Raw genomic sequence first — 23,541 nt, forward strand, 5'->3', positions numbered from 1 at the left:
GGGGGGGGGGGGCGGGAGAGCAGGTAAGAAGTTCTCCATGCATAAAATTAAAGGCCGGGCTTTTTATTGCAGCTATCTCGCCTGACTACAATACTGGATCGATGTACAGAGCCGGAATACTGCCGTCATTGTTTTTGCAATCTCTCATTTGACAAGAAACAAAAAGGTTTCACTCCCACTTCTGCCAGTGCCTTGCCTTGCTCCCCTCTCCCCTTGGCAGCAGGGAAGCAGCTCTACCTCCCATCGGCCCAAAACCTCCTCAGGACGACGATCGCTGCAGGTGCCAGCGCGTCACTCGCACCCCGGAGACGCGGAGCCCTTCCCAGAGGAGAGCCTGCCTGCTCCAGGAACGAACACAGCCCAGACCGCGCGCCGGTTTGGGTTTGTCCAAGCGCACGCCACCATGGCTATAGCTGGAGCTCAGCCTGGAAGGGATTCGGTTACCTCCCCTTTCTACCCCGGCTCATCTCTGAGCCTGAAAGAAGCAGGCACCCAGCCAGCTCTTGTTCAGCAAGCGGCTTCCTTGGGAACCTTCCCTGTTGTGACAGCTCAAACATTACAGGGACTGCCAGAACCAAACCACTCAAGGAAGAGATCCCCTCCCCCTTCTGACATTGACAACCGAGGCAGCAGCAGGCAACACCGCGTGCAGGAGTCTATTTAAAATGTCACCGAGGCACAGGCTGATGGAGGACACCAAGGCGTCCTTCCCCCGCCCTGGAGGTGATGCTGGGGTGGGTTGCTTCGCCTTTTTGTTGTTCCTTTCCCGCGGTCTGTGCCTGCTGCAATCTGACAGCCTCTAATCGCTCAGCGTGAACCAGAAACGTCATTCTCATCTGTATTGATGATGGTGCCACTCACAAGCGCAAGAACAGACGCAGGCTCAGCCACCCACCCCAAAAGCAACACCCCCTAAGCCATCTCACCCCTCAGCTTTAACCTTCGGGTCTTTGCTGCTGCCCTGTCGCTTGAAAGCTGCATTTCCTCCTCTCTCCCCTCTCCAGTTGACACAGCCAATCCACGGGGCAACTTTTTACGTTTAAAGGGAAAGCCACTGGTTTCTCAGGGGCAAGGGGCACAAGGTGGAAGAGCCCAAAGAGCCGAGTGCAGGTCACCATGATTTCTCAGCTATGAAATCCGTGAAGAGGCCCACCTTCTCCCCTTGCCAGCCCCAGAGGGGTTCCCCGTCAGTCTCGCCTCCCGCAGCAGCAAGGCCTGAACAAGCTACAAGGAGCGTAACAGGCAGAGGACCGAATTCCTCACTGCAGCAACGGCAGGCAGTTTTCTGACATCCTGCTCCCATTCTGCTCAGAGACAGGAGCCATCTTGAGCCCTTTGCAGACTTGTTCCTGGCACTGCGAACAGTTACATCAGAGAAAAGTGAACTCGGCAGCAGGGCTGCGATTGTTCCTCTCCCCACATCCCAGAGCACAGCGCTCCTCTCCCTCCTCGACCCAACTCCCTTACCCAAATTACAAATAAAACTCATTTTCTGGGTCCTTCTAGCCATTTCCACCCACGATTCAACCACTCTGCTTCCCCTTCCACGCTTCCTCTTTGTCCAACCATTCAGTCCAAGATCTGACCCAATTAGCTGATTGCCAATTCCGGCTATGGATGCACATTGCTTTGTTAGAGCAGAGCTGTCTTTTTAAAGCAGTAATTTATATCAGACAGGATTTGAAATGAAGAGACCTCAAAAGGCCTTCAGCTGAAAGGTGTCCAACGGGAATTTTTAAGAGAAGAGTTCAAATGGGTTCTGAAAATAGCAGACTGGTTTTCTAACTCTTGCTTAAGGCCTGGCATTCTGCAGCTTGGAGGGCAGGAAAGTATTTGGGAGGTTTTTGCAGCAGGAGCCCAGAGGGGAAAGCGAATTTGTGATATCCTTTAGCAAGGGATCATCTCTGGGTCTAAATGTTGATGTCCCACACACCACGCTGAGTGCGAGACACCTTAAGGTGCAGTAAGTGCGTTGTTTCTGACAGCGGAAACATCTCCGAAGATCGGTCAGTAAGATGGTGACTCAGGCAGGTGACCTTGGGTCTGCCCCGCAGCCTAAGTCACCAGGGCTCTGCTTCTCAGGGCAAGAGGCTATTTAAGAAGAGCTAAAAGGCAAGGACGGGTTGGTTTCCCTACTCAGCTTTTTGTCCCCCCCGCCCACTCACCTCTAACTCTTGGGTTCAGCAGGGACCCAAAGAGGATTTTATCAATTTTACCCCCCGCCCTGACAAAACAGGATTCAGAGAAACTAACTCCACCACAGCACCATTAATCTTTCTGTACGACGCGTGCATCACTTCTCTCTTCCCCGGCAAGCCCCAGGCAGCCGTTCTCATCCTCACCCCAGCGTTTGCAGCTTTAGCTCTAAACCAAGCCGGAGGTGGACTCTGCTCCGGAACAGAGCCCCGGCCCTCGCTCCACCGACAGATCTGAGCTCCCACACCTGGATAAACTAACACCAGCACTAACTCGGTAGCCACCACAGCTCACAAGCCACGTTTCGGGCTCCCCAGCCCCGTTCCCGCTCAAGTTGACTGGGGCCGCTATTCTCCACGAAGCAGCACTGTTGAACAGACAACATGCAGCCCAACCAGGCCACCCTCCACCCACCCTTGTCCACCTCCACAGAGGAGAAAGGCAGAACAAAGCCAGAACAATCCCCCAAACAAAATGACACCGAGAAAGAACTAGAACAAAGAATTGTTTAATTGCTTAACCCTTTCTCTTCCAGGGACCAGAGAAACAAGTTTTCTGCTCCTTCTAATGAGGGCAGTAAGGCTTGTGTGTTACCTCTACGACTGCAGGGGCAAAGTTTACGAGATGATCATCTTTAGTACTTGAAAAAGCGAGAAGCAATGGTCATTGCAACACTGAGAGAATCCTAGAGTCTCCTAACGGAGAGCCCGTTGCTAAAATACAAAAATAAAGGAGGCATCCCTGCATATCCCAGGCTAGAAAGAGTTAACCAGAAAGAGCAGGAAGAAGCTTTTCCAAAGAGGGGGCTGAAGTAAACAGCAGAGGTCAATAAAGCAACACCTTCTCCCTACTTCCCCAGCATGTTTTTTCCTTCACCAATAAATACAAATTCCTCATTAACAAGCGACAAAGCAGGTAATCTGCCCACAACAAGGGGGAAAGGGGCTAGAGGCAGAAAGATTTTTCTCTCTCCCCTTCTCTCCCATTATTATTTATCTTTTTTAACCAAAGCAGCCATTAAAAAAAAGCGATCCACTGCAGAGGCAGGGAATCTTGTAGCTTTCACACCGCAACTGGCAAGTAAAAGAGCTGCACTGTCTCACAAGGGTAAAACCAACAGAAAATAGCTGCCACAGCAAAAGGTGAACGGGGAGGGAGAGGTCTGTTCTTTTCGGAGCTTTCCATCTCAGTCTCTCAGTTTAAAAAAATCAAAGTCTGCAGACTTTGTCTACTGAAAGCTGAAAAAAAAGTTTGAGTGGGAGGAGAATAGGGGGGAAAAAAAAAAGAGGATGCGTCTAGTAGGAAAGCCGTAAGCAAAAAAAGAAAAGGCCAGACCATGTCAAAAAGCCACCCGAGTGAGAAGAATTTTCTGTTGCCTCTGGGTTTTGAAGAGCATTGAGTGCCGGGGTACACTCGGGGCGGGGGGAGCTTGTACACAACCAAACAGGTAAACTGAGCAAGCAGTCACATCTACCGCGCTGGCACTGCCTGAAAACAAGCAAACACGCCCTCAGCAGCCAAGTGACAATCTGTCCCAGGAGAGCTCTGCTTCAGCAGGAGAAGATGGAAGGCGAGTCTGCCATCACAGCTCAGCAGAGCACAAGGGTAGCCAGTCGTTTCTGGGTGGCGAGGGGTGTGCTCCCACAAGACCGGGGGTTCGCTAAGGCTCGGTTTCACCCACACGTGAAAGAGCAGATGGACATCTTTGTCTGAGGGGCAGGGATCAGATCCCACATAGCTCCACCGCGATTGCAAGGGGGGCGCGGGGGATCTCTCTATGCAGGGAACAGTGTCCTTGGAGAGAAGCTGCCAGCTACGAGCCTCTGTGACCTCTCTCCCTCCTGCACAAGGCTCACTCATCTCATAAAGACTGTTCTGGAAGGGAGAAGAAGCCAGTTACCTTGATCAGCCAGCACTGCGCAGTCTCTCTCATCAACGCCTGGCAGCCAGAAGCAGCCAGAGAAGGAAAGGGAGGCCTCTCATCTTTCCACAGCAGGAACAGGAAGACCAGGGATTGCACCACATGGAAGAACAGCCCTAATGCAGCATACACACATGCGCACACACTCCCAGACACACATCTCACACCCCTGGGACCAAGGCTAGCATGTTCAGACCTTCAGCAGTAAGAGATACAAGACAGCGCAGAGCAGTTAAGATCTCCAGGGGCTCTTTGGTCTTAGTTGATAGTCCTAGAAAAAACAACCTCTTCGGATTCGGTTGTAGCAGAGCTGTGTAAGATCTATTTGATATTCAGTGTTTGGCAACTGCAAGAGGGAAAAAACAGGGCTGCATGTTACATGAGAGGGGAAGGAATGGAAGTACAGTGCTGCATTTCTAGGTGTACTCCTGGCTTTGCAGCCAGAGTCAGTGTGTGGAGAGCGGGAAGAGGAAGGAGGGTTCCTGAGAGGACCACTAACCCATCAGATGTTACACCAACAATGAGGCAGAGAAGGCCCACCTTGGCCAAGACAGAGCAGCTGACTGCGCAAAAATGCTGCTGTCTAAAAGCTCGAAACTTTAGTTGCAACATATACACGGTGGCAACGTTCTCAGCTCCAGCACAGGTGACGTGGAGAGGAGAAGGTGAATACAGCTACACACATTTTGGGCAACGGAGAGAGAAGCTCTGGAAGAGTGCTGTTACCAGCTCCTTTCCTCAGTAGCTTTAGCTACGTGAGTCGTAGGCCTCTGATCAAACCTGCTCTCATTGCTGTCACCTTTCTCCAAGGGTTCATAGACCACGGAAGGAAGCATCGGAGCTGGGCAAGCACATCCTGCCCTGCTGAGCTGCACGTACTCAGTGCCTTCACTGATTCATCAACTAAGACAGATGCCCAGGGACAAGACAGGTAATATCCAGTCCTTAATACAACACAGCTACATCTGGTGACAACGTGTTAGAGATGGAAGCCAGAAGAAAGATGTTATGGGACAAAACAGGTGTTTCATGGCCAACAATCCTAAACCAGGGGCCTCTAGCCAGGCTGGTAGCACAAAAGCAGAGTCAAACTTTCAAGACCAAGATCACCGCAGTAAATTCATTTCATAACCCCTGCCCTAGGTTCGTATTTTATTCAGGATTTTAACATCCTCTCTGCAGATGCATGAATGCAGGCAACATCCCCCTGTACCAGATCATACAGCAGCTCTGGAAAAAAAATCACCAGCTTACACTGCTTACAGACAACTCAAAGACCCCTGTTGGGACTAAATTCCACTAAAGGCAAACCCTGGACGCACTGCCATGCTGCTCAGTAGCGTGACGGGAGAAGGAGGAGGTGGTGGCGATGGTTTAAAGAGACGGCCGCTCCTGCCCCTGCCAGCTTGTCCTACTCTGTGCATAGTGCGAAACAGTGCAGTCATTCATCAGAGAAAGTTCAGGACCAAGGAAACTAGGTTCCCTTTCAGCCAAACAATTAGAGGAAGGAGAGGCAGTTCTGTTTTAGCTGGGCCGGCACTGGACTTGCCCCTCTGAGCTGTCTTCATCATCTGAGCCTCCAGCCCCACCACTGGTCAGTCCTGTAATCCGGTACCCCATGTTCAGCAACATCACCTCCAGCGGGTCTGCATTCATTCGTCTCTGGTTAGCTTGGGAAGCACCTTCCATGTCTACGACCACGCGGCCATTAAGGGTTTCACTCTGCAAGACAAGAAGGGAGAGAACTCAGCAAGGCAGCGCTGGGACCAAAGAGGGGCTGCTGCTGCTGCTGCTGCAACTCTCAAGAGGTCCCAGTAGGAAAGACCAGTGCGTGTTACATCTCACGACAACAAGACAGTCTTTTACTGCGGCTCTTACCTCTGGCCTAGGGTTCCACAGTCGTACAACTGGGTCAATGCCGCTGGTGGCCAGGAAGCAGTAACTGGGATGAGGCTGGAGACAATTCACAATCGACTCATCTCCCTGCAGCACTCTGACAAGGTTGGTGGTTTCTTTCTCCCAGATGAAGAAGGAGCCGTCATCTGACCCACTGACTATGTACTGTGCATTGCTAGGATGAGAGGAGCAGAGACTGGAGATCACAGCTCAGAGCCAAAGCTAGTCTCTAGCAGACACGAGAATCTCAGTTGGCTTCTATAATCAGCAGGCTGCCACCCCTCATGCTTACGGATCCAGATAAAGCTTTCTGTGTTGGTTCCCCATCCCCAGGATTCATGTTTTCAATCCCAAATGGCTTTTCTGAAACGCTAGCCCAACCGGGTCCTCTGTGTTCTGTGTTGTCCCTCCATCCCCAGGATTCATGTTTTCAATCCCAAATGGCTTTTCTGAAACGCTAGCCCAACCGGGTCCTCTGTGGATCTGCTACTGAACCAGCTATTCATGCAGCCACACAATGAGAAGGGTTTCTGTCATCTTTTTCAACCCTGCAAACCAGCGTCAGCGTCATTTTATGAACAGTCACATGGGGCTACGCATGAGGCTTTATCCGATGGAAGAGAGCATTCTGCTGCTGCTCACACTCCTGTCCTGCATCCCTATTATGCTCTGCCAACATACCTGCCAAAGAAATTGGCCTCTTTGATGTCTGTAGTAGTGTTACAGTGGCCACAATATCGGAATTTGTAGTCGTAGCTGCGCTCCCTCAGCACCATCTCATCCTCTGAGATGGAATCCTTGCGGCCTGTGGCTCGCAGCCGGATGGGGCCACCCCCTTTCTTGTCTTCAGCTGGAAAGACAACAGATTTCCCTCGTCACAATTTGGGGAGGAACATGTTCTAAGCAAACGGCACTCTAGGAAACCCCAACAGCTTTAGAGAAGAGTTAAGGACAATTCCAGCAGGGAGCAGGGCTTAGAGCCCAAGCTTCCTTCCAGATTATCTCCTGGGTACATCAGACCCCTTTTATCATACTCTCGCTCAAGAGCAAACCAGGACCAGGCGCAAGGAAAGAACAGGCTCAGGCCACTTTTTGTGCACAGTAACAATCAATCTCTCTCAGAAGTTGGAGCTTTACTTCAGAGGGGCAGTTTAAGACGAAAATTCCTTGTCCCATCATTAGGTTTTAGTACGACCTTGAAGAACCACACTGAACACTGGCACTCACCGTTATCACTCTTGGAGAAGAGGGCTGCATTGATGTCTCTGTCTAGTGCATCGCAGGCACTGCTATGTGCTTGTTCTGGGAACTTCCCTTTAAAGTCATCCAGACACTCCAGTGCTTCCGCCACATACTTGAGTTCAAAGAGACAGCGGGCAAGACGGAAATGGGCCTTCAGGTGGCACGGATTCAAGGATATGGCCTTCAAGCAGTCCCTTAAAGCATCATAATGGTCCCCATCCCTGAAGAAAAGGGAGGGGTGGATTAGATAGCCCAAGCAGAAACAGCATACATTTTCCACTGCCATTCTGCAGCCCCCGTTTCACTCCAAAGCTTGTTGCTTCCAGCTCTCTCCATGCAAGCAGACACCCCGCAAGCTCACATACTAATAGCATTTGCTGTTTCCCAGGGGCACCATCTGACCAAGCCCAGCTTCTTGAATGCACCTCCACACGTACGCAGGCAGCCCTGTAACGTGACCACACAGGGAAGCCCAGCAAGTCTTGACCTGCCATTTTAAATCCGACAGAGCAGAGCTCACTGATAGAACACATTTAGGGAAGTCCTTTGAAGATGGAGGATGCACAAGCCCTCTGGCCAAGCAGACACAAGGCCTCTCCTGCAAGGCAAGCAGGGCCTCGTCAGAGCACGGCAGCTCACGCGTGCCCCTTTGTGGACGCACAGCGTGGCAGCATGTTTCCCTGCCCACAGTCAGAGCCACTTGTAGCCCTCAAGAAGGAGCTACAGAACCACCACACTTCATAGCCCTGATGGACACATGTCTAAAGCAGCAGTCTTTTCCCACCTTTATAGGAAAAACCTTCAAGTTTTAGAAATAAGCGTTATAGCAGACTGGTATCATAATGGATATTTATATCCTATTTACAGTTAATGGAGACTACACTTGATTTCCCTAAGCTCCATGGCTGTGGGAATAAGAATTGCCTCCGCTTGGGCTCTGGAAGCAGGAGAGCCTTGACGAGCCTTGCACACTGGTATTCAGTTCAGACTGACAGAGGCTGAGAAATCAACCAGGGCTGACACATCTGGTGTACCAGCATCGAGCCTAAACTGTTCAGAGGCACCAAAATCTGTCTTAAGAGAGTGCCAAGTCTCCATATGATGGCTAATAATAATAATAATAATGTTTCACACCTGTAACCTACGTGCACTGCACCTACCAAAGTCTGAAACAGTCCCAAGGGGAAGGGGGTGAATTGCCCTGTACCTCCCAGAGGGCGACAATTTTAGATCGCGTGGAGCCTTTGTCAGGGAAGAGGTGCTCCTGTGTCTCCACTCATTAAAGGGAGCTCCAAATCTTTGGGTTACATGCCGAGCGGCGCTTATTCAGTGCCACAAGCATGTTCTGCAAACTATTCATCCTATTGCTCCCTCCCGTCTAGGTGGATATTGGCCACATATTACAGCTTGCTAGCCCAGTACAGAAGGTGGAGCGCCTCGTCCATGGGATCTGCAGCAGAGCAGAAGAAACATGGTTCTTGAGGGCTGTCTTTGCAGCACTGTGTCTGTGTTAATCCAGGAGGCTGGATGCACAGCATCAGGCCACTTTTGTTCAAAGAAAGAGGGAATGCAAGTTACCTGTTATGATGACAGACGGGTGTCTCGCATTTTCAGAGCTGACTGGGCTATTAGCTGCTTTGCCACCCTCAAAAATCCTTCAACCTCAACTACCAGTGTCAGACAGCCCAACAGACTGGTGTGAAAACGTACACATTGAGATGTAAAGCAGGCACTGACTTCTCCCATTGTTACAGGTTTGTCTCGGCTTGTGCAAAAGTGCTCTCACTAGAAATCAGCGAAGTACTGTCAACGTAAACTGCTAAAAGCAATCCGGGGAGTGATGCAGTTGGCTCTTGCGAGCAAATTTTAAAAGGACAGCCTTAGAAGCGCGAGATGGCGGATGTGCAAGGGGAGGTTAGGAAATTACAGACCTTCCTTTTTTCTAGATCTCTCTGTTATTCAGAGAACGAGGCCAAAGCAAGATCTGCAGTGTCCTGCAGGGTGGCCTACAGCTGTTCCTGCTCCGAACATGAAGGACACCTTAGAGACACACGGTGGTTCAGCGTGGGTCACTGTCCAACTGCTTCACCCTCCTTCTCAGTGACATCCCAGCCACCTTCTGCCATACACCAGTAGCCGTTCCTAGCAGAGAAGTGCCCCGCCTTTTCTGCACCTGAGAAGATATCAGCCTAGTACTATTTAAATTCTAATCATTGCATGCCACAGAAACCCATTGTGCATATATTTTCACATCTTCCTGCTACTGAAAACTGTAGCAAAGCACTAGCTGACACACGGAAAGGTTCAGATCTGCCAACATCCTTCGGGGAAAAAACAATTCCTATAAGAGAAATGTCATTCATGAGATCAGCACTCAGCTTCTGTCGTCCATTCCTTAATCTCAACCTATTGTTCTTCTCCCTCTGAACACTGAGGTCTTTTTGAGGCAGCTCCCAAATCTCTCCTATTGCAAAACAGCCACTAGGCCAGTTACCAACGGTTCACAACAACTGCTGGCTGCTCTTTATCTGGCAAGAAGATGAGAGAGTTCATACTGGGGATTTCAGCAGGGAGAGGAGAAGGCTATCCTCACAAAGCAAATGTAGATGAAGGACCACAGCTATTTTAAATATGTTAATGGCAAGTCATGCTACTCAGTCTTACTCTGCTCAAGGGGACAGATACTAAAATAACTCAGCTGTATCTTGCAGATGCAGCTCTGGCTGTTGGTCAGAGAAGACATTACCTACTGCAGAGGCTAACAGCATTTTGCAACAGTCAAGACAGAACCTCCCCCAGACGCTGAGGCACCAGTTGCCACCTCCCCAGATCCCTCAGAGAGGTTTGTTTCCAGTCAAGGGGAGTGTGCGTTAGCTGGGGTAGCGCAGGAACCACCAGGTCACCTCTGACTATCTGCAGTGCTAGTTACTTGGATAAAGCAGCAACCAAAGCAACTCCAGGCAGCCCTACTGCAATCTTGTATCACGAGATAGGAAGTTATAAAGCATAGTAACCATTACCTCATCTGTTGACAGCAGATTTAGAGCCATACTCTAATACAGATCAGAACGATCCAAAGAAACACAAACACCCTTGGAGACACTCATAATGTTGTTACTCAGAAGTGGATTTTCAGTTTCTTTTTAAAACAGGAAAGGAACAGAACATTACTCAGCATGCCAGTAGGCAAAACGATGAGCTTTTACCAGCTGTGCTTGCCTGTGCAGTATCCGTGGCTGTCATTTCTCTAACACATGCTGCTGCGCAATCCCCTTGTGCTGTGCCAGAGCTGACCCACTTACGGCCTGATCCAATAACCCGAACCCTACTCCACACATAGGGAACCCAGGTGCTTCGCAGCGGACAGCGAGGTATCCGTGGTGCTGGGAAATCAGGCACCAGCACTGCCTGCGACACTAAACTCCCTGATATTCTCTGCTTCCTTACCACTTGCGCTTCATGTAGGCAGCAGCTCTGTTTCCATACAGCATGGCATTGTTGGGGGCTTTCTGGACTGCTTTGCTGTATAGCTGGATGGCTTGAGTCCACAGCTGGCAAGCAAAGGCCTCGTTGGCTTGCTGCTTGATTCTCTCCAGATAGGGAGGTAACTCCACCTGGGGACTGAAGGGAGAGAAGAATGGAGCACAGGTAAGCCTCACATGCTAATGCTCTGTTAACTCCAGTTAAATGGCTGCAGTGTTTTGTTCTAGCTTAGCAAGTCCCAGCAAGCATTAGCTAATACCAAAAGTTTCAGAAAAAGGCAGAAGAGACCATGTACCTGAATAACCTGAATTTAGGAGGAAGGTTTCTTTTTGACCACCTTTTGACTTTTTCTATTTTTTCTTTATATACAGGCATCCACTCAAAATTGAGCAGTGTGTATTTTAAGCATCTAATGCCTCAGACTTCACCAATACGTCTTTGCTTTGACTACATAAACAACATTTCCTATCCTCTTTTAGCAATGTATAACAGAACGCAAATTCAGAAGGAAACCAAGCATCCGAGTTCCCTGGGCTGCACAAGGCCCATGCTCAGCAACCCAAAATTCCAGCCGCATCTCTGCTGCCGTGGTGGAGGGGCCATCTAGAGGAAACAAGCTGAAAACATTCAGCAAAGTGACTTTGGTGGAACCTAGACTACCCATATATGGTATTAAGCAACTGTGTCTTGACTTTTAACCATGTCTCATCAGCTGGAGGAAAAACAGTCAGCAAGATGTGCTTCAAGTCTGCTTCTGCTTCGCCCCAGCTGCATTTTGCTCTTAAAGAAAGCAAGCAGCAGGAACAATGGAAGAGGGCTCTCCATCCGTTCCCAGGCTCACATGCAGACTGCAGGAGTCATGACTCCAGTGTCATTGTCGTAAAGCAATTTTGGCTGCTTCAGTTCAGTTTGCAGCAGGCAGGTGACCAAAAAAAAAATGGCAAAAGGAAGCAAGGCTCTTTCGACCTGACAGCCTCTCCCATCTACCAAGACACAGTTCCTGCAGGCCAGGAAGTAACAAGAACTCAGGACAAATAAGAACACCGTGCTTCCGTGCTTCCAGGCCTGAAAAGTCATTTTTTAGTTTTGTCTGCAGTAATTCATCATAAGAGGGGAAAAATCCTCACGGACAACATTTCTCCCAGGACGCTCTTGCCTGATCTGACTCCTGTTCATAGCCCATGCATCAGAAGCAAATACAGCTCCTAGGACAGAGACCACTTGACAATCCAGCCAACACGCAAAGTGGATTTGCATTTCACACCCTGTTTAGCAGCACCTAACCCTGGCAAGAGGAAGAGGACAAGAACAAAGCCATAGGGCTTTCATGCAGGTAGATCTGTCCCCTTACCTCACATGTGCTCTTCCTTCAGACAAGCGGAAGCCATTGCTGTGGAGATGGATGCCATTCGACACTCCATTGGTAGAGGTTTTTCCATTCTGCACTTCTGAAGGTTAGGAAGAAAAAAAAAAATATATATATACAGCCATGCTAAGTATCAATATAGATTATACAAACTAATATCTGAAGCTTCAGGGGTTTATTTTACAGCAGAGTCAAGTCAATGCCACAGCCCCATTCAGAGCAGAAATAAGACTTCCATGATTCCACATGGCCCCCCCACCTCCAGCCACCTGGCTTTGATTTGCCTTCTTACATTTACTACAAAATCTCTGCAGTATCCTTCGCAATACAACTCTAGAACAGAAAACTAGATACACATAGAACTAAGCATACACACACAAAGAGAAGGCAGCTTGAACTGCCTTCAGACTGAGTCTAGGCCATAATCAGAGTACCCAACTGATCACCAGAAGCCTGACATTTAAAATTGTCAAAGTATTTAGTAACATTAGCAACTTTGTATTTTAGATTCACTCAGATAAAGAATCATAGAGCCAATTGTTGAACATTTAATAGAACAAGGAGGATGAGGGGAACCACTGGAGGAATCCAGTAAAGGAATTCTAGATGCTTTCTTCCTTTCTTTCTTTTCTTACCCTACTGCTCAAGGAGCAGTTCAGGCTGAAGTAATCCTCTGAAGGTCACGCAGCCATATCATCTGCCATTTCTATAGAAGATATTCAGCTTCAATTTTTACAAATTGCATTTATGTTGCAGCCGGGAGTGCTCCTGCGGCCATTTCACAGGTTGGGAAACTGGGGACACTGTCCAACCAGTCTACCGAACTGCTCGGAGATTTCCGTGTGCAGAGACATGCATGCACATGAAGTTCAGCCTTTGTACCGATACCGCCCTTTCACAGCCTTTGCCTGAACTTCATGTGCCCGACAGGGTGGAGCGTTCGCTGCAACCGCACCACTATGAGCCTGTTCAAACGCTGTCCTGCCATTTAAAGCGTGACCTCGCCAGATACCACAGTACAGAGCACCCACATGCATTCAAGACAGAAGAGAAAGGCAGGCAGGGCATATATTTGCTATCATGATGTGAGTGTTAGGTTAAGGCCCAAGTCTAGCTGAGTACACAGATCAAACTCTGCCAGAGTGCTCTGAGAACAGGGAAGGGGCTGAGCAAGGAACACTCCCTGATAAGAGTCAGCCTCTGCCTGGGGAATGACGCTGCAGCCATTCACTGCGTACTGCCTCCAATATCTGTGTACGAACAGGCCCTGTAAGAAACAGGGCCAGGAATAAAAAGGCTTTTGGATTTACTTACTTGTCAAATAAATGACTTTTTGATTCAACTATCTCACCACCAGGAGGGATATTAGTGCCAGGCCAGATTCTTAGACTAGGGAAGAGACTGTTCTGTCTCCTAATGGGTTTATAAGGGGATAACAGATGTATTCTATGTTTTATTAGTAAGTTTTAAAAAATAGAAACATTATACCATTTCCATGCCTGCCCACAAAGTTTTCCCCCTTAGTTGAAGGCAGGATACCAGGACCTCAACCACTCTACAAAGTCTACTTTATCCTTTATGTCCAGCTTTAAGCATTCTCCTTAGCTCACACAGGCATACACCTCTCAACAGCTCACTTCTCCCCTCAAGACACACGTTTTGTCACTCTGTAGAAGGGCTTTAGAACTCAGGGTATGAACTGCACTGCACAAACAGCCCAGCAACAGCCACGTCCTACTTCATTTTCCTAGTTCCTGCCCAGATTGGGCTGCGCCCTGAAAGAGAGTTGTGTAGTACGTGATTTCACTCTGCCTTCCACTCACTTTCATGACTGCATCATACTTACCCCCTGAAGTATGGCACTTCTTTGGGAGGAGAAAAGTGTATGGTCGCTGTTTGTATGTTAGATCAAACAAATAGACCTAAGGAATGAACAAAGAGAATGAGACAAAAAAATTCATCAGTGAAACACAGATGCTCAAGTCACAGAAATAAAACAGTGCTAGACGGGTATATGGTGCCACATTTGTGTTTTGCTATTTCCAATTTTCTAACTAGGAATCTCGTTTATAGAGATGTACACACAGGATGATGGCAGTACCAGTGGCATGTTCCATTCCAGCATTGGGCTCAGAAAGAATAATGCTGAGAAATAGGAGCCTTGTCTTACTCAAGAGGTAAGAAAGTCCTCTCCACACCTAAAGAACTTAAAAGATGACCTGACCATGAACTAACCTGCGCAGAAAGTTTCAACTCTAAGATGTTTTAACTACTTTAATTAACACAGTGATCATAAACAAATCAAACATTTATTGGCAGAAAAGAGGTGGTACGCTATACTGGGGCAAAAGTCTCTCTAAGCTGAAGCCAGGATTTCCTGAGAAACTTTGAAAGTAGCCCTGCGAAGCCCTAATTTAAAACTGGTATAGGAATTGACAGCCCAGATCAGACCTACAATTCATCTAACCCAGCACCTTCTCTTAAAGGGAATGAGTGCACATGTGAGAAAGAGACCTGTAGAGGACAACCACAGAGTAACCTGCGCACAGGCAAAGTTCCTGCTTAATCCATGCTGATTAATGCTGTCAGGAGGATTTTCTCATTTCACTGATAGGCTTTACAAAAGATCCATGAATATCACCCAGCGCTTAAAATTAAAGCAATCAATATTACAGGTGAAGGCCTTTGCTTCTGTAAGTTCCTTATTCACTAGGTTCTATTACAGAAGCAGTTTGATGTTTCAAGAATGAGTTATGAAGTCTTTTCTAGGTCAGCAGAGGTCAGCTCCAGAACTCTGGGGTTTTTTTTCCTCTTCCAGAGAGTGAAATGTGAATTGGAGAACCGGAACAGAATGCCGTTCAAGTGGCAGCATAACAAATAAATCCCTAATACCAAGCATTCAGTCTGAATGAATCAGAAAGCAGTTTAAAATCAATCATATTACCCACAGAGAAGTTGCTATACCCGTTTCGAAGAATGCACAACAACGTATGGTGGCCCAACAAACACAACTGAACGTGAAGCTTTCTGCCAAACTTTAGCTGTCTTCTTACCTGCTCCCCTCCCATGTTGACTAGAAGCTCAGTGCCGTCAGGACTGAAGGTGACGTATGTGGCCACCAGAACTCTCAGCCGGTTGTTGTAGTCCGGAAGCTTCACTGGAAGGTGCCCTGCGGAGAGGAGAGGTCCATACATATTAGCGTAACTAGTAACCGTTGTCTTTGTCCTACCCCAGCTGCTCCCTCTTACAAGAGGTTGTTAGGAGAGCGACGTCACGAAGCGCACGCACCTAAGGGATTTTCCATTTCCTACTGCTGTTTATTGAACCCTTCCATCAGCCACCAAAACACACAGATGCGCATAGCTGCCTTTTCACAAGTTCTAGGTATCAATTCTGCAAGGCCATCTCCGTATGAGGAGAAGGCTGGATTGTAACTAGCTTGCTAACAATGAAGTCTGCAGAACCCAGCAAATCTCAGTTTTAGGGATTCACTACGGATTTGGCTTCTGTGATTTGCAGCCATCTGCAAACAAATACCTCCATCTTCAACCCTCTAATCAGGTTTCCTTAATAAAGCTCTTAGCACAACCAAACCACGGCTCCTAAATATTCGGCTCACACACAGGTTCTTTTGCTTCAGACAGCAGATGCGTTGCATGACCAATTCAGGGGACCTAAGAAATCCTCTAGTGGGACTCATCAGAAGCAGGACTGTCAAAACTGGTCTGCTGAACATGCTGGTCTAAGATACTTTTAAAAAACCAAATGTTTTGGGGAAAAAAGACAGTAAATAACGAGCACTGGAAAAGAATGTCATCTAGATTGCTCAGATACTGCACCGCTGATTCTTCATCTGCAGGATGAAGACAAGCCACTTCTCTTCCGTGCCAAAAACAACTGGCCTTGCTGGGACCAGTTCCAGGAGAAAGCCCATAGCGCCCAGGTTACCCAATCCTTGACTTTCCAATAAAAGTGACAAAAAGACATTTACGCCAGACAAGAAGAAGTGAGGCCAGCTCACCTCCACACACCACTGCCAACTCAGGGAAAGTGGGCAGGTAACATAAACAAGAATTCACAGCACAGAGGTGAAATAAACTGCAATGCCATGGAACATCCCTGTATTAGAGAAGAGCTCTTCCAATCAGCGGTTTCTCGTGTGATGGGTAGAACTCTGATTCTTCAGGCATTAACTTAAAGTCCCATCAGTCACCCCCAGCACAGCTCCCAATACCTGCCACGTAGTACTGTGCCGCACCATCCGGGAGGGGTTTCTGCCGGTCGCAGAATGTGTGTACTCCAGCTGAAGGACTCTGCTTCATGCTTTTTCTAGCCAGAAAGAAGAAGAGTCTTATAATCACAGCATTCAAACCTGATCTACTTCTTGTTCACGCACATGAGAGCAAGACCTCATGCCTATACAGCTGTGCAGTCACAAGCCTGCCTCACAGCACCCCAGTGTACTCACACAGATCAAAAAGACTGTGGGTGATAGAAGAGACTGGGTAAAACCGCACGGCGAAACAGGCGAGTGCTAGATGATTGCAACTCCCCCTTCCCACCAGAGCCTTGAACAGATTTCTGTACCACTCACGTCTGCCCAGGAAGCCCAGAAAAGCCAGTTGCCATTACCTGTGGTTGTGGATCATGCGTATGTCATAGAGCCGCACAAAGGGTCCACTTGCCCCTACTGCTAAGTAGTTGTTATCTTGGGGGTTGACCGTCAGGCATTTGGCCTCCACCAGCTGCCCGCAGTACTCCGTCAGGTCTATCAGGACTTCTGAACGTTTGCTGTTCTCTCGCAGATCGTACTGTCTGCAAAGGGAAGAGAGAGGCAATCCGTGTCACTAGCTAACAGAGGCAGCAATCACAGAGAGGTTAGCTTTCTGCGGTCACCAAACTGAAGACCACTCAAAGCAGCACATTTATACTGCTCAGTAGCGACCTGTGCTCAATTATACGGCTTGTGCATGAAGAGATGACAGTAACGACATTAACAGCCATTTGTGCCACAGGTTACTGGAAGCATCTCAGTTCAATACACACTAGGCCTCAATATCAGGATAACCATTAAATCCAGCTCTATAATGTGCACAGATTTATTCAAGTTCCAAATTAAACTCCAAGTCATGACCTCACAAACAGTAGCTCGTGGGAAAAGTGGAGCGGACTCTCATAACAACATTACTCATTTAAGAGTCTCAGTGACTCTGGAGGGAAACGTCGCTCAGTGTTGTATCTCCCTTCCATTTGACATGGCTGTTCCTCTCTTGGCCTCCCTTTTCAGTGGAGGAAAACAGAGGAGCTGAGGAGAGTATTTATCAGAGGAGTCTACATTTCAAGATGAATCTTTCCAGTTTCAAGAAAGGGAGAGATTAGCTTAAACTCTTTAGTATAGAGACAGTCTCTCTTCAGATCTGTGCATAGTACATCCTGCAACGGATCCTAATCCAATTAATTTTGGGGCAGAACAACTAGAGTTCTGTACCTGATTAGCCCGTCTTCTGCTGCACTCCAGAAGGTGTTAGGCCACATGGGAGCCGTGGCAATCCGTTTAACCCTGTTGGTGTGATCTCCAAACATGTGGATGGTCTCCTTGACAGTCAAGTCATGGACATGCACCTTGGAATCTGCAGCTCCCGTGATGAGGATCCGATCCCCTGAATGCGGCAAGAACTGTGGGAGACAGATTTGACATTCAAACTTGAGAAGTGCTGAGGCTGTTTCACATAGACACCGCTGAGCTGTCCCGGCAGGTCACAGAGCAGCTTGCTTTAGGAACACAGGATGGCCCACGTTATTACCTACATTACACACGTGACAGTGTGTGCACTCAAGAGTCACCAGCTACAGCAGCACACAAAATAGTCTCTTCATCACACATCCCAATTTGCTACAACCATTTCCTTTGAATTTAGAGAGAATGAGATAAGCCTGGGAGCTGCATAAACTAAGAAGTGCAGGTATTACATTTAATGCAATTTCTTCCTAACATTAGAAATATTAAATTATTGGGGGGGGGGGAGAATTACTTGCAGGAAAGTGTTTCCCAGCAAGGATCTATTCTCCTGCTGCTTAGGTTGCTGATTTTGCTAGCCGTTCATTCCTTCTAACCATATACCTTGACCGAAAAGATGTTTGCAGTGTGTCCCGTGTGCATAGAAAGGAGTTTCTTGTGGTGCAGAGGATCCCAGACAATGGTATGCTGGTCATCAGAGCCAGAGGCCAACAAGCTAAAAGAAACAGAAGAGAAGTATGCATCGTGTATTCTTCTGTTCTAAGCTGTGACCGATTTCTTAGAGTGGTTTGACCACAGACAGCCATTAAGTTAATTCAGCTAAGAAGCCCACTTCCTCTCTCTCTTCTCAGCTATGTGTTCTTGTTGCTCCCCATGCACCAATCCATTCAGCCAGTTCAGGGAGCTAAACCAGCCAAACATCAACTCCACAGAAAACAAAGCGAGTGTTTTGCGTTGGTTTAGCTCATTGAATCAGCTCACCACGGATTCAGATGGCACAGGGGAAAACAATAGGAGCATTTGGTCAACAACAAAATGCAGGGCCTCCATTTTCCTTATTAGCCTGGCTGCATTAACTGCTCCACATCATCCCCGAAGCCAAGCCAAGGCATTCATTCCTGGACTTTGGATGTGCCCAAGCAGTCCCAAGCCAGGGCTCATTTAGTGATTCACAGACTGCTTTTTAAGTGTAGGGTGTGGCGGCGGTATTGCAAGGCGCTGTTCGCCTTCTACATCTATCTTCATTTGAAGCGAAAGAATTTGACATCTGCAACCATCAGCTCTTTTAAACTTATTTCCTTGTAGCCAGATCTCTTTCAAATACATGGAATTTTCACTGGTAAATAATTCTGAAGAGTATCAGACAGCAGACTTTGGATCTTGTGAGAGTCATGCCAAGAAATATACGCTCTTCCTTCCGTCCAGCCATTTCTCATGCAGACACCCTTTATTCCGCTTGGCTAAGAGAAATGCTCTTATGTTTAGTTTCCCTCTAAAACTGCAGAGAGGGGTAAATGCTCTACCTCCCTCCCTTATATATTTGTCCCCCAGCAGAAGCTTTTAACAGCATGGTGAAGGGGGTGGGGAAATGTCATTACCAGCTGGGCAAATCCTAAAGATCCATTATAATCCATAATACCACTTAAGAGAAGCAGCTTTCAATCTCCACTTCTTAGTCTGACCATTTCCCTTCTGAACTCACTAAAGGAGCATTTCTAAGAATATCCAGATATATTTAACAAAATAAAGCTTCTTTTGAAGCGTGAGCTCTACTACAGTTCAAAACTTTGAGCTTGAGCTTCACTTTACGAGGAACGGGAAGCAGCTGCTTACGATAAGGTGACCTACATCCTACTCTTGGGAGAACCTGGGGTTATCAGTTTGTTGACCCCCTGAATCAAGCCACATACTTACTCTCCTTTTTCATTCCATTCTAGACAGTTGACACACCCAGAGTGACCCTGAGGGAAAAAAAAAAAAAAGGAAGATGGTATTACACAAACTTCAGACTTATCAAACAGAGCTGTTCTAAGACAAGGACACAGCAAGCTCCCCGCACATAACAACTTGTTCCAATACAAGCAGGGTTTTTTTTATTTTAACCCTGCAAAAAACCACCCACATGGCAGATAAGCACCTCCAGAAAAGACAGACATGCTATAGCAGCTGGGGTAGAAAAGGCAAAATGAAACAAATAAAATAAAAATGTAGCGTCGATTAAAAAGGCAGTTTAGTCTCAGAGGCTACGGATGAAATCCTGCTGTACGCATGGAAAGGTGACTTTGCTTCAAAAGCTCTTGGCTAGGCTGACAAATTACATGTACAGGTTCACTGGGAATGCGGGGAAAATGCACTTTCGGTAACTCTTTTAGAAGCACCTTGCTGCTGGGTGACTAGATCATACATCTTCACCCAAATTAACTAACAGCTGCACCAGGAAAGACTGAGAGAGCATTGAGTAGCGTTTGATATGGGAGATGCGATTGAAAAGGGGGACAGAAGAATCCTTCCTCCCCCAAACCAAGAGAATCTTAAGATCCTTTTAAGCTGTGTCAGACTGCAATACAACAACCTATTTTTTAGGCAACGCATTACGCTCTTCAGCATTAGAGCTGAGTATCTTGAACAGTTGACAGTCGCCTTCTTCAGGCAACACTGCTAGGATTAGCCGATACACACCCGTTAAAGGCTCTCTCGTAGGTGCATTAGGTAATGCAGAAAGCTCACAGAAGATCTCACTGAGCTATTCCTGGCTCTAATGCAGTTTAGGGGACTAAGTAATCAGTATCTATCCCATACAAGAGAGAGAGCGCCATACACTCCCGCAGGCTGTCCTTTCTGCAGTAGGTTGTACAACAAGTAGCTCACTTTGCTCTTTGAACACTGCCCACTTACCTGCAATTCTGCTTCTAGGCCCAGGCGTCGAATGAATGGATCGGTGACATGATAGTGTCGTTCGAAGCCCAGCGCACCCCTCTCCTGCATGAAGCAAACAAGCGCCACACTGACTACAGCAAACAAAACACTCCTTTTTCCCTTTAAGAGAAGATTCAAGAACTTTAAAAATCAAGCAGGGACCTTGCCAGGTATTGGGGTGTCCATAGCATCAGGTACCTGTCCTGTAGTAGGGAGACATCGTTTGCATCGTCTCCAGGTAGGCAGTTTGTAATCCTTGCTCCTGAATTGGTTTAAAATGATGTTTATCTAATTGCCAGGCTCCAGCTGGGCAGCCAGGACAAGGTTTGAGAGGCCCACACCAAGACAGAGTAAGTTGTCTACTTTGGGCCAGAAACGGAAGATACAAAAGAGCTTGGCAATGCCTGTCATTATCCCTTGGCAAGGATTTCAGAAGCAACTCACTCCTGAGGACTGCAGTACTAGGCCACAGCTGCTCAGACGTCTGCCATTACACAGAATCAGTTGGACTCGGTGACAGGTCTTTTCCAACCTAAATGATTCCATGATTCTATGAATCTGTCCTGAAGCACCATCACCAAGGGGCAAAGTCTTGGGGAATGTAACTGGACAGCATCCTTTAGAGATGGCTCATTTCATCAGAAATGGAGTAGGAGCATGTAGCTGCAGTACCACAGCACAGCCTGTTCTACAGGGAAGAGAACAGCTGCCACAGAACTGCGTCAGTACAAATGAAGGTGAAGAAAAGCAGGACAGTTGTTTCCCCTGTGATCTCACAGGGTTCACAGATGCATTAGCAGATGGCTTCGATGAAAGAAGGCCAACTGCAGAGGCAGGCATAAAGAAAAGGGAATGCAAGTCATATTTTGGACGGAACATCTAATGTCCGAGGAGATTCCTTCCTAGGACACGATCCAGCCTCGGTCCCGTCCCGTGCCATGCTATAGTCAGGCGAAGACAACTTCAGCCTTCGTTATCACCATTTATAGATGAGAACACCAATGTCAAAAACTATACTTATGGTACTAGGAACACGTTAGCAGTCACAGAGCAGACACAAAGAACTAGCGTGCTACGTTACAGCTCTGCAGACCGATGTTAAGTAATGAACTCCACACAACAAAAGCTATTTGAAAACAAAATGGAGACAGATATGAGGGGATTGGAGGAAAAACAAAACAAAACAGGCTTTCTGTAGTAACTTTCATTACAAACTTCAAACCCCTTGACATATTTTTACAGATAGCATTCCCAAAACACTGCTGGGCCCAGTGCAAGGTGCTGCAGTTATAATTGCCTTGCTATGGCAACCTCAGTGGCTTTGTGAGGTCTGTGCAGTAGGATATTGCTTTTCCTACAAGGAACTGTCAGACTTAGCAACCTTCCCAAGGTCACACATGAAAGTCTAACAGAGCAGACAGTGTGAAAAAGTCCCAGGCTAACGCTCTAAACACAGAACCATCCCTTCATTGTTAGAGCAGCAAAATAAATCTTTGCACATGGATTAAATTACAAGCTTATAATACAAAGTTTGGTACCAAACTGCAAAGTGAAGTGAGCATTCAAGCTCCTAGTTCCTTATTCTGGCTGCTAACAGACCACTTTCATGAATGCTGATTACCAGCAAAGCTGCAAATGATTTAAGGCCTCTGAGTCCAAGTAATAATTGCCTATTGTGTCTGCTGTAGTTAGTCCTTTCACGTTAAGAGATATTTCACAAATGCAGCCATCAGATGACTGATCCGACCACCACCGTAGAAGTTTTTCCCTACACAAAGGAAGCAAACACACCACTCTTTAAAGAAAAAGAGACAGAAAGAGACTGAGACAGAGATCATTAACTTTACTACAGTCAGAAAATACCTTTGATGGCAAGATCACACAAAGAGAACACATAAAGAAGCAGACAGAAAACTCCTGAGGGAAGCTAGCTAAGGGTCCTTTATGGTGCCCAAACACAAGCAGCCAGATTTCTCTCTTCAACATTGCTCTCAAAAGGAACAGACCTGCTGATGTCAAACTAGCATGGTGCGCTCCTGCTAGGGAGAACAACTGTATTCCTGTTATGCCATACGTCATCCCAGCTCTTCATTAAGGACAGCGGTAAGTCCTATGTGTTTGTTCTCTTAAGCTTATTATACAGCTTATCAACACATAAGTAGCAGAGATCTTTGCAGAAGTAAAGGCAGCAACACGAGTATTTCCCAATCCAGCGTGAGCACTGATTCTCCATCTGCTCTCCGCCCAACACAAGCGAACACTTGGCTAACACATACCTTGATCTGTCTGTGGACGATGTCTCTGGTAATGTTTGCTTTTGCCATCTTCTTGCAATGGGGCAGACGAAAAGAAGCTATCGGAAGAGCTGCTGTGCATCCGAGCATGCCAACAGAGCAAAGATCCACACTAAGGGCATTTAATTACCTGCAGGACAGAACAGGGAGGGAACAAAGGCAGGCATACAAACATATTAGGCCATTCATATACAACGTCAAGTACTTTATTGTCAAAAACCAGCGGTGGCTAAGGACTGAAAAGTTTTGCATAAAGGCTCCTTGAAGAAACCCAAGGATGGAAAGGAACAATGTAAGACCGAAGAACACCTGACTTAAGAGGCCATCCCCAGTTTGCAGAGAAATTCAAAACGAGCAGAACTCCTGGACTAAACCAGCCTAGAAAAGCCACGTTTCTATGCCAGCAAAGACCCTGCAAGTCCAGGGTAGCATCCTGTTTCACAGCTTGCCTCCCACCGTTGCATGTCCACTCGTGTCCAATGTCACGTTTCCCAAACTCTGCAACCAACAAGACTCATTATATTGTGAATAAATAAGGCATCGATATTTTTTGGCCACCTCTTCTCTCTCATTTACTATGTTTGATTATCGCCAAAAAACAAAACCCAAACCAAAAGAGCATAAGTGTTCCTTAGAAATCAGAACAGCCAACCATCAGGTGACACTATCATCTGAACACCCAATTACATCAGCAATAGAAAAGCGGCGA

At 47.3% G+C, this 23,541-nt stretch overlaps 1 protein-coding gene across 1 annotated transcript; it reads right to left on the bottom strand.

Annotated features, from left to right (window-relative positions):
* Positions 1-2,688: 2,688 nt before the first annotated feature.
* Positions 2,689-22,969, bottom strand: WDTC1 (WD and tetratricopeptide repeats 1). The gene is made up of 15 exons (XM_009276196.1): positions 22,815-22,969; positions 20,518-20,601; positions 19,537-19,583; positions 18,226-18,337; positions 17,593-17,780; positions 16,737-16,919; positions 16,339-16,433; positions 15,158-15,273; positions 13,951-14,026; positions 12,090-12,186; positions 10,703-10,876; positions 7,241-7,476; positions 6,695-6,863; positions 5,996-6,188; positions 2,689-5,839 (listed from the first exon to the last, which is right to left on the bottom strand). Exons 1-15 carry the CDS (start codon positions 22,920-22,922, stop codon positions 5,642-5,644), a joined length of 2,076 nt encoding a protein of 691 aa, XP_009274471.1. The 5' UTR covers positions 22,923-22,969; the 3' UTR covers positions 2,689-5,641.
* Positions 22,970-23,541: the final 572 nt, after the last annotated feature.

Source organism: Aptenodytes forsteri, unplaced genomic scaffold, assembly GCF_000699145.1.
Source record: "Aptenodytes forsteri isolate BGI_AS27 unplaced genomic scaffold, ASM69914v1 Scaffold321, whole genome shotgun sequence".
In the NCBI taxonomy this organism is placed as follows: Eukaryota; Metazoa; Chordata; class Aves; order Sphenisciformes; family Spheniscidae; genus Aptenodytes; species Aptenodytes forsteri.